We start from the raw sequence: 14,156 nt of genomic DNA, 5'->3' as shown, positions 1-14,156 counted from the left end.
TATGGCATTTTATATTATCAGAACATTATCAGTAATATATTCTACAAGATATGAGGAATTATTTTAGGGCTGACTTCTAATAGTCGAGGATTCGACGATTCGATTCGGAGGTCTGATTCGACTATGAACCTCATAGTCGAATACATGGGCGTCAGTTTGGTTTGAAATGTGCTGGGGACAGAGACGCATTCGCATTTTCATAAGGGCTGGGTACCATTTTTATTTTTATTTTTTCGCTTTCGCGCAGGTCATGTTTTGAAAGACGATGTCCTGTAGCTTACTAATGTAAATAAATAAAAATGTATTCAAAAACCTGCTTCACGTTTTCAGCAGGGCTGCGGAGCGGCTGTGAGTTGACTCCACACGGTTCTCTTACGAGAGTTCTCTCGTACTGCGTTTTTGCTAAAAACGCTATGGGAAAAGTCTCTTTTCACGAAAACACTGAAGCAAAAAATTATCCTTAATTTTCATATATGTAAAACGCGTTGCGGCAGCAGCAGACAGCTGAAGCAAGACGGCTTGTCTGCTCATTGGCTGCTCTGCGGCAACTGCATAAGCCTATCGAGCGCAGGCTGATGCAACATCAGGCCAATGAGGGCGCTTCGCGCCCTCCTCGCCACTTCCCGCCGAAACGGGCGTGGCTTATCCCTATAAAAGGAGCTCGAAAAGGCTGATTCACTCAATTTTGTTCTCTTCAGCGGAGCGCACGCATCGCTGGATCACGGAAGCAAGCGTCGTCGAGGCAAGCATCTCAGCGGGACGAGCACTCGAAGCTGCTGGCCAACGCCGCCTTCTACAGCTGTACCTACTGCGCTTTCCGACGCATCATATCCTTTCTATTATTGCTCTGTTTTTCTGTGTGTGCGTGTGGTGTATCAGTTACACTCACCCCTAAAAGAGCGGCGTCTTTTTAAAGATGCCTTCCTGCGGCTCGTGCAGAGCCCCACTCGCCGAGGGAGACAACCACCTCATCTGTGTTTCCTGCCTCGGTGAGGACCATGCAGCGCTCGCGCTCGCTGACGGCGGCTGCGCTCACTGCGAGCTTTTGCCGATGGTGGCTCTGAGGACCCGCCTGGCATCCTTCGCGAAGCCTGCATTCACCGCCGCGATGCCGCGCCGAAAGAAACGGCGCTCGCAGCGGATCCCGGAACCCGCTCCAGCCCGACTAAGCTCGCCGGTTCGCCCGCTAGCTTCACCGGCCTCGCTCGAATCACTCCCCGATGCTCAGCGCCCGCAGTCTGCCGCCGCTTCATCTGAGGGGGTAGTTTCAGAGGCCGCGTCGGGGGATAAGGATTCCTGTTCTCTCCTGGCTTCGGACAGCGAGGATTGGGCGGTCTCTGAGGATCCCGCGCCTCCTGCCCAAAAGCCCTCGGTGAGAGCCAGCATCGAGACGGAGCTCATGCGGATACTCGCGCTGGCCGCGGCAAGCCTCGGCCTCGAGTGGTCTGCACCGGAGCCCCCCTCTCGCACCCGGCTAGATGGTAGCTTCCTCCCCGGTGAGCGCTCTTCTCCGGAATCAAAGCCCGCTCCTTTTCTTCCTGAGCTACATGAAGAAGTTGCGAAGGCCTGGAACGCGCCCTACTCTGCGCGGACGCGCTCATCTGTGTCGCCTGCATTTTCCTCGCTGGATAATGCTAAGGACCGAGGCTACCTCTCCCTGCCTCTGCTGGGCAAGCAGCGTCAGCGTTACACACCATGGCGACCTTACAGATCTTCCAGGGAGATCTCCTCCGTAAGTTGGATGAGATGGGACCTGATGCTGTCTGTTTGGCGGATCTAAGGAGTGCTTTGGACCTTACGCTCCGAGCTACCAAGGCTGCCGCGCAAGCAATGGGACGGTGCATGGCTTCCGCTACTGTCGCTGAAAGGCACTTGTGGCTAACGCTCACGGAGATGTCTGATTCCGAGCGCACAGCGTTTCTCGACGCCCCGCTGTCTTCCGCTGGCCTCTTTGGTTCTTCTCTCTCCGAGTTCGTGGAGAGATTTACCGAAGCCCAGAAAGCGTCCCAAGCCTTCAAGCACTTCCTACCGAAGCGCTCTGGTTCTGCGGCGAGTCGTGGAAAACGGACCCCGTGGAGCTCTCAGCCTCAGCCCCCGCCTTCGGCCTCATCTTCACAGCAGCCGCAACAACGCAGCTCGAGGCCCCGTTCTTGATCAGCCGCCCGGCGCCCTGCGCAGGGGCCGCGACCGAGGATTGTGGTGAAACCTGAGGTTCCGAAGAAATCCTAGCACCGCTAGGAAAGCGCAGGTGTGTGAGTCCCGTTGCGGCCGGCCTCTCACCCAAGCGCCTCGCTGTTTCAGCCCCAAGATTCGCGGCTGTTCCAGTGCTACCTGCAAAGCGCAAGCCTGTTCTTCTGCCCGCTTGCCTGCACACAAAAGCCGTTTTCACGGCTACCCAGATATATCCCAAAATGAGTGTGATTTCTGGTGTCCCGGCCACGGCCGATGGTGCTATAAATGTAGTATCGATGCCCATCCCCCCGTGCCCATCGTTACACACAAGCACAGCCCTACATTTAGGGCTCGCGCGAATAAAATCGACTCCGGTCGATTGCGCTTCCAACATAGTAAAAGTGCCCACTGCCCAGTGCCCACGAACACTATGTCTATCAGATCACAGGCTCTCCGTAAAAGCGAGACCTGTGAGCGCGCGCGCTGCTCACACAGGCGGCGCGCCCAAATCAGTAAATGTGCCCGCTCTCAGCCCACATATACTTGCACACATGAGTCCCACGGGACTCTCGCAGCCCTCCCTCACTCAGCTAAACACTGTTGCGGGGTCGAGGGCGAGCGTTCCGCCCGCTGTATTAAGCGCGCCCCCTGCCTCAAATGCCACAGGCGAATCGCCTACGTTTGCGAGTCCCGTAGCACCTCTGTCACACGGCGAACAGAGCGAGCTCTGTATCCGGCCCTTAGCCAACCATGCAGAAGCATGGGCAGCGCTTCCAGGGGTTTCGGACTGGGTCTTAGGCATTATAAAGAGAGGCTTCTCGCTACAGTTTTTTCGACGCCCTCCACGCTTTACAGAGCGCGTCGAAACCTCGGTGCCGTTGAAAGTAGCACACCTACTTCGCGCCGAAATATCAAAACTGATAAGCAAAGGGGCGATAGAACGTGTTCCCCGTGCGCAAAGCGAACAGGGGATGTACAGCAGATACTTTCTAGTCCCCAAAAAGGACGGTGGTATCAGACCCATTCTGGATCTAAGACGACTGAACAGAGCGTTAGCGAAACGCAGTTTCAAAATGCTCTCGACCAGCAAAATTCTCGCGCAGGTTCGCCGAGAAGACTGGTTCATATCGATAGATCTGAAGGACGCGTATTTTCAAATACAAATAGCGTCGCACCACAGGCGATACTTGAGATTCGCCTTCGAGGGTCAGACATACCAGTATACAGTCCTGCCTTTCGGCTTGTCCCTGGCACCTCGTACGTTTACGAAGTGCATGGACGCAGCGCTCGCCCCTCTCAGAAACAGAGGCATGAGAGTGCTGAACTATTTGGACGACTGGTTAATCCTAGCCCAATCACGATCTCAGCTCATAGAGCACAGAGCCATCTTACTCGATCACCTCGAGAATCTTGGTATCACGGTCAATTGGGTGAAGAGTTCACTGATCCCCAGTCAAACAATTTCGTTTCTGGGGGTAGTTCTGGACTCACTATCTATGACAGCACAGCTGTCGCCGCAGCGCGTGCTGAGTGTTCAGAGCGCGGCGAGGTCTTTCCGCTGCGGCGCTTTAACCCCGCTCAGGAAGTTTCAGAGGATGCTGGGTCTTATGGCCTCAGCATCATCAGTTCTCCAGCTGGGCTTGCTCCGCATGCGCCCGCTGCAGTTCTGGTTGAAAGCGCGGGTACCACGCGGAGCATGGGTAACCGGTCGATTGCGCCTCAAGGTCAATCAGGACTGTGTCACAGCCCTGGTACCTTGGTTGGCGAACGACTGGTACCGGTCAGGTGTAAGCCTGGGGACTTCCTCGAGGGTAACGATGGTGTCGACAGACGCATCCACCTCGGGATGGGGAGCGCTGCTCGAGGGCAGACCGTGCTTCGGCCTATGGTCGGAACGAGAAAAGCTCCCAACACATAAACTGCCTGGAAATGATGGCAGTACACAACGCGCTGACGCGTTTTTGTCCCCACATCATGGACCAACATGTCATAGTCCGTTCGGACAATATGGCTGTGGTGTCCTATATAAATCGCCAGGGCGGTCTGAAATCAGCGTCCCTGTACAGGCTGGCGAAACGCCTCCTAATATGGGCTCAGCACAACTTACGTTCGCTGAGAGCAGTGCATGTGCCCGGACTTCGGAATGTGGGCCCGGACAGACTGTCCAGGAACAACATTCCCCCAGGAGAGTGGTCTCTACACCCACAAACAGTCCGGCTGTTGTGGGAGAGATTTGGCAGAGCGGAGGTGGACCTATTCGCGTCCCAAGAAAACGCTCACTGCCCCGTGTTCTTTTCAAAGACCAGCAGCGCGCTGTCCCGAACGTGGCCGCGCTGCCCGCTATACGCTTTCCCCCCCGTCTCACTCCTGCCACAGGTGCTGGAACGGATCAGGGAAACAAAATGCCCAATACTGCTTGTGGCACTGTTCTGGGAAAACCAGGCGTGGTTTCCGGCTCTGATGCAGCTAGCAGACATCGCTCCATGGCCAGTGCCGGCGAGGAGAGACCTCCTCTCGCAAGCCTTGGGCTCGATTTGGCACCCACACCCGGAGTTGTGGTCCCTTCATGTGTGGGCACTCAACGGATATCCGTTGGTCTCACAGGGGGAGTCTTAAATACCATCACTGAGGCTAGAGCGCCGTCGACTCGGCGGCTCTATGCTTCGAAGTGGTCGGTTTTCTCCAGCTGGTGTACGGCTCGGAGTTTTTCACCCCTCGAATGTGAGGTAACGGAGGTTCTCTCCTTCTTACAAGAGCTGTTGGATAAGGGCAGATCCCCTTCCACGCTTAAAGTGTACGTGGCGGCTATCTCAGCGTTCTCTGGTTCAGCGCTAGGTCAGTCACTGGGAAGGAATGATTTAGTCATCCGCTTCCTCGGGGGAGCCAGGAGACTGAATCCGCCCAGACCTCCTTCAGTCCCTATTTGGGACCTTTCTACAGTCCTGGCGGCTATGAAAAGTGCCCCTTTTGAGCCTATTCAGTCTATCAGCCTCAAACACTTATCTCTCAAAACAGTGTTTTTGATGGCTCTCGCTTCAGTGAAGCGCATAGGCGACCTGCACTGCGCATGGCTCTCTGTGAGCCCGACGTGCTTGGAGTTTGGTCCTAATGACTCTAAGGTCATACTCAAACCTAAGCACGGCTATGTGCCGAAATCCCTCAACACGCCTTTTCGGGCTCAGGTTATTTCCCTGGCTGCCCTGCCGGCGTCGAGTGAGGAGGGGGACTCGAGTTTTCTTTGCCCAGTTAGGGCTTTAAGAACTTATGTATCCCGCTCTGCTGCCTTCAGACAGACAGAGCAGCTCTTTGTCTCGTTCAGCGGTCGTTCCAAAGGAACGGCTGTTTCGAAACAGAGTCTATCCAGATGGATAGTTGACGCCATAGCGCTGGCTTATACTGCCAAAGGCATTCAATGCCCGTTGGGAGTTAGAGCGCACTCCACGAGAGGCGTTGCTTCCTCGTGGGCTTGGTCTAGCGGGATTCCCTTACAAGATATATGTATGGCGGCGGGCTGGGCCTCGCCGTCTACATTTATTAGGTTTTATAACCTAGAGGTTCCCGCCCTGCAGGCTAAGCTTTTGTCGGTGTAATCTGCTTACAAGCGCTATGCGCTGCAGATTTTACTGGGCAAACTACGTAAGACCCACGTTTTTCCGCATTAGTGCAGGCTCCTTGCCTTGGCTATGTGATGTATTCGTGTCTGAGGACATGTCTATATAAGGACGGGGGGAAACCCTTTTCGTCTTTAGACTTTCCCCGTGAGGTAATGTAACCCACGGACGCTACAGTTTAGGGAATTTAGGCCTCCTCCCTTATTCCCTGACTCTGTGTGAGTCTATCCGGTGATTATGCACTGTATGCCTGAACTAGCTTCCGGTGATTGGTGTTTTTGTCCCGGCACGCACGGCGTTTTGCAAGGGGTTCCCATAGTGTTTTTAGCAAAAACGCAGTACGAGAGAACTCTCGTTCGAAGCGCGTTCCTACTTCCTAGCTCATTTTCTCATGGGCGGAAAATATTCTCTGGGCGGGCAAAGCAGAGACAGGGGAGGTAACATTCCTCCTTATGACGTCACAAGGAGGAGATTCAAGATCAGTGCGATTGAGCTTCCATTTTCTCAAAGGCAGAGAAAGATAACAAAAGCTCGATTTACATCGATTGAAATTTCTAGAAACTTGGGGACCATATACAGGCTAGGGGAACTCATATTAATGTTAAAAAACCTCAGAAAGTGAAAATTTCATGTCATGGGACCTTTAATTAAACTCCCTCCGATTTTATCTGGACCAGGGCTTTTTCTCACATTACAACCCTTGAAGACTTTCATTACAGACAATTCGTCAAAACAGTTATGAGCACAACCATAACTCGTTTTAGATTTCATAGACTATCGCTGGACCAAAATCAGGCACATCAAATCGTAAATAAAACTTATTTAGGTCCTCTGCCAGCTGACTACTAGAGTCATACTCAGGTAATTGAACTTATGCCTTGTATGTATTCATATGCTTTCATCTGGCAGATTGGGATTTCCCACACTGAGTACATTTGTACGGCTTTTCTTCAGTATGTTTTTTCAGGTTTCCAGACTGAGTGAAACTCTTGTCACAATATTGATACCGTTTCAGATATTCAGCTCTAGAAAAAAAAAAAGTTCTTCCCACAGTCCAAACACACATGATCTCTCACGTCATTATGTATATATAATGAATAATAAAATAATATATTTTCTGGTGCAGTTTACAATGATCCAGCCATGTAAAACTCTTTCCACAGAGAGAACACACATAAGGCTTCTCATCTGAATGAACTGTCAGGTGTTGTTTTAGATTTGATGATGAACTAAAACCTTTTCCACACTGATCACAGTTAAATGGTTTCTCTCCAGAGGGAAAACACAGATGTTTTTTGAGTCCAGATATATATGTGTAACTCTTTCCACACTGAGAGCAGACGTGCAGCTTTTTGGCTTTTTGGCTTTTTTTTTTTTTTTTTTTTTTTTGAGTTTTTAAGTTACAATGTTTTTCATCCACTTCATTCAGTTTGTGTCTGTGCTCCATCATTTCCATCTGGTCTGAAATAAACATATTAATTCATAATCAGTTAATGGAGAATAAATGTGAAAATTAGTCAAATTAATGGAGTTTAGATTGAGTAAAGATTGAGAAAAACTTTCTCTGAAATGTATTTTACACTATTTGATTTATGTATTTAAAAAACAAGGCAAAGATAGGCAACTACTTGATTTTTATTAATGTAATGTGTCTTGAATAAACATATTAATTCATAATCAGTTAATGGAGAATAAATGTGAAAATTCATGTAAACCTGATTTATTAGCAGAAAGCTTTAGAGATCAGAATCTGTATAATGTACCAGATATTTGTTGTGTGCAAAGGATACCTCTGTCATTTGCTTATTAATGCAATTAAATGTTAATGACAATTACTATTATTTAAGGTTATGATCATTTAGACATTATTTATCACCCCTACATTATGCATTATTTTACAGCCACTAAATCTATTAAAATTACTGATAGGGGGGAAATGTTCCCAAGCTTAAACAATGAAGAATCAAGAATGGACACCAACCTATTTGTTCCTCAGTATCTTCATGTTTTATTCCTGATGGTTCTGGATCACTCATGTCTTCAATCTCCACTTTAATAAACTCCACCTTTAACAGTCACACAGATTTCAGCTGCTACTCCTGGAGTTTGTCCTTCTCTTGTAGGATGATGGGAATATTCCCAGTATTTATTGGTGAATTGTTGTGTGAGTTGTGATCGTACCGTCGCCCACAGGACCTGGGGCCTCATTTATAACCGCTGCGTACACACAAAACAGGACCTGAAAGAGGCGTACGCCACTTCCGACGCATAAGTTGTGATTTATAAAAACAAACATGGCGGGAAAATGTGCGCACCTGCACGCAAACTCTGACCCATGCGTACGAACGTTTTGGAGATGGAGCAGTTTGGCGACACCGATGGTGAGCTGGAGTTAAATGTCTTTTTGGTCACTTTTAGACAGAAAATCTAAAGTAAATTAAACATATACATAAAGATAATACAAATATAATTTCACTCACCAAGCCTGTCACTGAAGCAAATATCCATCCCATCTTAAATGTCCGCGCCAGCGAGCGTGTTGAGCCGTTTAGTGAAACTGACTCAAATAACAGTTGAAATAAATAAAATAATTATTTAAACTATGTTTTACTTATGATATAAACATTTAGATTAAATATGCCATTCAAATTAATGAAGTTAAACACTTAAACATGAAATCATTACTGAGAAGTTACAACATTTTTTATATATTTAATCAATAGAAATATTTGTTGTGGATGCGATTGTTTTTGAACACTTTTCCTGTGGTGTGCTTTAATGTTTTAACCACAGAGATAATTGCTTATCATAATAATACCATATTGTCTGAGAAAATTGTTTTGTGCAAATAATGCCCAAGGCCTATCTGTTTCCATTAAAAATATAAATCAATTAAAAATACTATTCGGCCAGTGGAAAAGATTGAGAAAAACTTTCTCTGAAATGTATTTTACACTATTTGATTTATGTATTTAAAAAACAAGGCAAAGATAGGCAACTACTTGATTTTTATTAATGTAATGTGTCTTGTACCGTTAAACGTTATCACGTGGATGAATAATCATATGCAGATGATATGCAGATGAGGATCTGCATAGTAAAACTAGGCGTTGTAAGCTCCATATATGATGTTTTATTAACAAAGTTCGGGAGGAGCACGTTCAAATAATCAAGCAAGCAATCAATCAATCAACTCATCAAACAATTACCATGTCTACCCTATCAGCATGAGAGGAAGCATATATATATTCACTCTGTCAACTCATCTAACTTCCTTGACAGTTTTCAGCATCCCTCCACCACCCCGACTCCTCACTCTTGGCTTGTTCTTTCACAGCCAGGAATACGGGGGGGAGTACTCTGGGTTCGGGCCGAATACCGAGCCCGGAGCCCTCTCCTCGGACAGCACGCCAAATACGCATTTATTCTATCTGACTTATTTGTAAGTGTGAACTCGTGAAATGGTTATTTCGGGTGGAGACCCATGTGCGCACAATCTTCCGCTGACTGGGATTTATAAAGTGAATTCTGCGCAGGTTCTGGCGTACGGACGGTTTTATAAGTCTAATATTTTTTTGCGTGCGCCATTTTTGGCTTTCGGGCGCACGTACACTTTTAGTAAGGTTCCTACGCACAGATTTATAAATGAGGCCCCTGGCCAATTTGAAAAAAAAAAATACATTACATTGAAATATATCCATTAGATGTTAGAATACTGGGTCTTTTTTCATGGTTTTATAGACAATACAAAACCAGTGCACGTGATACGTTTTATACGAGTCTCTGGCTGAGTGTTGTGTGAGTTTTGTTTTAGATATGAATTCTTTAAAAATATGAATATATCTGATGTCTGATAAGTGTTTGGGTTTTAAAATCCAGTTTTTATGTAAAAGTTGATTGTTGACCCATTGCTCAATGGAAACAAACAGGTATTTGCCGTTGTATATATATATATATATATATATATATATATATGTGTATATATGTATATATATATATGTATATATATATATGTATATATATATATATATATATATTTGTTTATTTATTTTTTGCTTAACAGTTTATATATATATATATATATATATATATATATATATATAATTTTTTTTTTTTTTTTTTTTTTTTTTGTCCAGTTCATACTTGTTTAATTTATATGAAAGATATTTGTGTAACGAATCAGTAGGCAGAGGCAGATCCATATGCAACAACTTTATTAACAAAGGCAGGTAAAAGTAACTTAGGTAAGCTTGAGTGGGTCCCGCCGAGTGGAGAGTGAGACAGGCTTGAAGTAGAGGACAGGCGGCTGAGGAACAGTATCCAGGAACAGGCAAGTGGTCGAGGCAGGCGACTGAGAAACTAGGTCAGAAATCAGGCAATGGGTCGAGAGGCAGGCTGCAGACAATCAGAGAAGGTGAGGTTAGCAAGGGTCAGTAACACAGGAAGACAAGGTACTCAGAAACGGCTCGGACATGTACACTTAGAGAGGCAATACTTCGCAAGGAGCACTACGTTAATGAGGCAGATAAAGGCTGAGCAATAAGCACTGATACAGAACAGGTGTAAGGGCGTAGATTTGGTTTGAACATTGGGGGGGTTTAAGTTTGGGTCTGCATATTTTTCATGTGATCATGGTATAAATATTGGGGGGGTTGTAATGCATAGATTTAAATATTGGGGGGGTTATCTCCCCCCCAACCCCCCCACAAACTACGTCCCCGGGTGTAAGGCAATAACTGGGCAAATGATGCACACTAATGGGAAAGTATGCACAGCGCTAGAACTCGGGAGAGGGCGCTCGTGACTTAAAGATGGGGAAACCAGGGAGACTGGACGCCGTAACAATTTGCATGTAAATAAAATAAATAAAAGCAAAACATTATTTAAAGAACAGATAATACAGAAATATTGTAACTTCTGTTGTATGTTTTGGTCATCAGATCATAGTGAAAACAGGGACATGATACTGAGGAACAAAGAGGTTGGTGTTCATTCTTGATTCTTGAGTGTCTTAACTGTGAGTGTAAATGCAATTAAGAAAAAATAACATTTAAACTACAATTTTGCTACAGTTTTTGCTTGAACATGTTAAACATATCTAATCATTTCTGTAATACATTTAAAATTTAAATTTTGCAACTTATAAAGCGTTAAAATATGTATTCAATTTACATATTAAAACTAGTGTAAGAAATGGCAAATGTAAATTATCTAATTAAATTTTCATTTTCATTTTGCACCAAACATTGCACAAATGTATGGGAAAATTTAAATTTAAATACAGAAATGCATTGCCATTTTACATATTGCATTGTCATTTTGCATATTACATCTCAAATTGAAATTTGCTACCCATAAGCTTCCATATACTTCAACTAACCTAAATAGAAGCCTACAACCTTGCTGATTTGTTCTCCCAACCTGACTAGCTATACATGACTTGTGTCAGCACAGCACAGCAGCAATCAGTTGGCCGAAAGAAAGTTCGGTTCAGAGATGGTGCTGTCACGCATTCAACCGATGCGCTCATCGGTTCTCAATATCGAACCTGTCCGAAAGAAACAGTTCTCGTTCTGTACTGGTGATTCGAGAACTGCTGCAACAACCAGTTCTTGACTCGAGAACCGCTGTGTGTGTGTGTGTGTGTGCTGAGCTGAGAACTGCTGAAACCTTACTATACGCTGTAAGGCCCGATATATTGGTCCAAAGCCGGTTCGCCAATACACGGGGAAGCCGACGGCAGCTTTAATGAATGACTAGCATACTTCTTTACATTATAATCTGTCTTTCCTGTTGTTCATGGCAAATCACTATCACTAAAGTTCAGTACATCAGTCCATATAACACAATGCTCTTTCGTGGCCTAGAAGACATGGTCCATTCTTGAGACTATAGTATTTGTCCTTTCAGGAGCTTGACATCTTTCATTTTATGGAATAGAGCGTCAATTTTTATTCCTGTGATCAAAGCTGAATTTTCAGCATCATTACTTCAGTCTTAAATGTACAGTTTACAGAAATCATTCTAATATGCTGATTAGACGCTCAAGAAACATTTCTGATTATTATCAATGTTGAAAGCGGTTGTTCTGCTTCATATTTTTAGCGCATTTCACAATCAAACACTGTATTACTTCACTGTTACTCACCGTCCCCCTTTGAGTCTGCTTGTTCCCTGACAGAAGACCAGACCAAACAGACAATAACCATGAGTGACCTTTTATTCGACCCAGCTACTCTGCTTCTTTCCATGACACAAGATGGCCGCCTCATTGAAGACTAGTTCCTAGAGTTCGCCCACTTGGTGCTATGGAATGATGACACAGTGAAGATGGTCTTCTGGAGTGGATTTTACAACCATATGTTTCGTCAGGTATCAGTGAGTGTTACAACATGTAGTCTGGTATGATATATAGATAATGATCATCCCTTACTGTTAGCGAGGTTGAAGATGCCAGCTCCACTCAGCTGCTGTCACCCCAGTCCACTCCAGCACTTGTAACACTGGTGGCTTTTTTCCATCGAGCCATCACACATCACGAAACTCTTCCCAAGTCCTTCGCCATCATCACTCTTCAAGCAAGTCCCAGAATCCAATCCAATTCCTGAGTCTGTTCCAGTGACAGCAGATCCCAGAATCCGTTCCAGTGAGAGAAATTCCCAGTCCGTTCCATTGAGAGAAGATCCCCGAATCTGTTCCAGTGAGAGAAGATCCCCGAATCTGTTCCAGTGAGAGAAATTCCCAGAGTCCGTTCCAGTGAGAGAAGTTCCTGAGCTTAGTCCAGAGAGTGCAGCACCGACCATAATGGCTTTTGCATTTATGTGTGTCTGCGCTCCAGCCCATAAGCCCATTCCAGTTCACAACACCATAGCTCCTCCCAAGAAAAGTTTTTTTGGGTGGGAAGGGTTATATGCAGTGTTAATTTCATTGATGAATAATTTTCGTCAACGACATTTTTTCACAGATGAAAACGAGGTGATAACTAAATAAAAATTTATTTTTAATGACAAAAACTATCTATTGAGATTTTCGTCAACTAATAAAAAGTACACGAAAATGTTAGAAAGTGACGATTTGGGAAGCGATCCAGTCAGAACTGATGTCCTGCGTTTGTGGTAGATGTGCACATTTGTACTTTAAAGTGCTGATCTACCCAGCGGGACACAGTTGGCATGTGCTGCATGTCTCATAAAACGTAAAAAAATGCAAACGTCTGGGAGAATGAGCAGAGCAGACATATAGATCTGAATAAGAGTGATGGTGCAAAAAGAGCTCTATTCGGTACGGTTTTCTGTGCGCAACCCACCCGACCCGAAGCGTGCAGCCATGCACATAGACACCTGTACAGCGCGCGAGTACTGAACTGAGCTCTCTTTCGTGTCTGAATGGAAAAATACACTAGCCTGGCTCCGCCCTCCTACGTACTTCCACTCAATTTTAATTTTCCTTCAGTACTCCGTCTGGGTTTGCGGTATATTCTTGGGTTTTCTCCGGCCAATTTTTTGCCGGTCCAATCAGCGAACAGAGGGAGTGGCTGAGAACGACGACGTTATGGTGCGCTAGTTTGAGTTGCAGACATACGCCACGACCAAACGTTAGCATTTGGTTATGGCAGATCCAGAGTGGCTCTGGGCAGATCCAATAGTTTTAAACTTCAACAGAGTACCCGCCTTCAAGAACGTTAATGCTTGTCAATGGAGAGTGGCCAGACTCTCTGTACAAATGAAATGTATGAGAGTCTGGTAGGACCAGGCTACAAATACACACAACATTATGTCTAAATGTCCATTTTGTAGAGTATTCGCGTAAACTATGTTGGTTATGTCTTAAACAGTTCTGAGTGTATCGGATGTGCATCAGTGCAATTGGATCCGCATGTCATTGGACATGATCTGATGTCTTAAAGTGACAGTGGGTAATAAACCTAATGTGTCCTGTGTCCTTAATATTGATCAAGCAACAAAAGAAAAAGAGAAAAGCATTCACTGCTTGTTAATAGGTTTAATGGATTACTTCTATTTAATTCATACAAATAAATATGTTTACTTGAAAGAATAAAGAATGGTGTATGCAAGTAGTTATAAAGAATGCATATATCATTCATTGAAAAGAAGACTGTGTTCTACTTTAGGAAAAGGAGTTTTATTTAATTTTAAGATATTTTTTTAAGTCACAGGAGTTAAATCTGTATCTGTATTGCATGTTCAAACTTTAAAATCATTAACAGGTTAATAGATGTATTCTCCGGGAGTATATGGGTTTGGAAATTATAGAGAAATTCTAAATGAATGCATTACAATTGAACTAAACCCATTATATTTTAGTAGACTAAATCTACTGTAGATTTAGTCGACTAAAATCTTATTTTATTTC

The 14,156-nt window shown here is 45.0% G+C and overlaps 1 protein-coding gene across 9 annotated transcripts in view; it reads left to right on the top strand.

The window, feature by feature from the left end:
- The window catches only part of LOC308694232 (uncharacterized protein), a 53,449-nt gene that overhangs the window by 8,910 nt on the left and 30,383 nt on the right, over positions 1–14,156 (top strand). For 4 of the 9 annotated variants that reach the window (XM_081371640.1, XM_081371639.1, XM_081371642.1 and 1 more), the window contains one exon: positions 699–9,682. The exons of 1 other annotated variant lie outside the window; for it this stretch is intronic. In XM_081371640.1, coding sequence (XP_081227766.1) covers positions 2,412–5,762 — 3,351 coding nt within the window. In that variant the 5' untranslated portion in view covers positions 699–2,411 and the 3' untranslated portion in view covers positions 5,763–9,682. Of the gene's footprint in view, positions 1–698; positions 9,683–10,723; positions 14,026–14,156 lie in introns of those variants that run through there. 4 more of the 9 variants (XM_081371644.1, XM_081371643.1, XM_081371645.1 and 1 more) reach the window with 2 other exon arrangements.

Source organism: Scardinius erythrophthalmus (assembly GCF_964197995.2).
Source record: "Scardinius erythrophthalmus genome assembly, chromosome: 7".
NCBI lineage: Eukaryota > Metazoa > Chordata > Actinopteri > Cypriniformes > Leuciscidae > Scardinius > Scardinius erythrophthalmus.
Note: the sequence above shows the minus strand (reverse complement) of the source record. Positions and strands in the feature narration are given on the sequence as shown.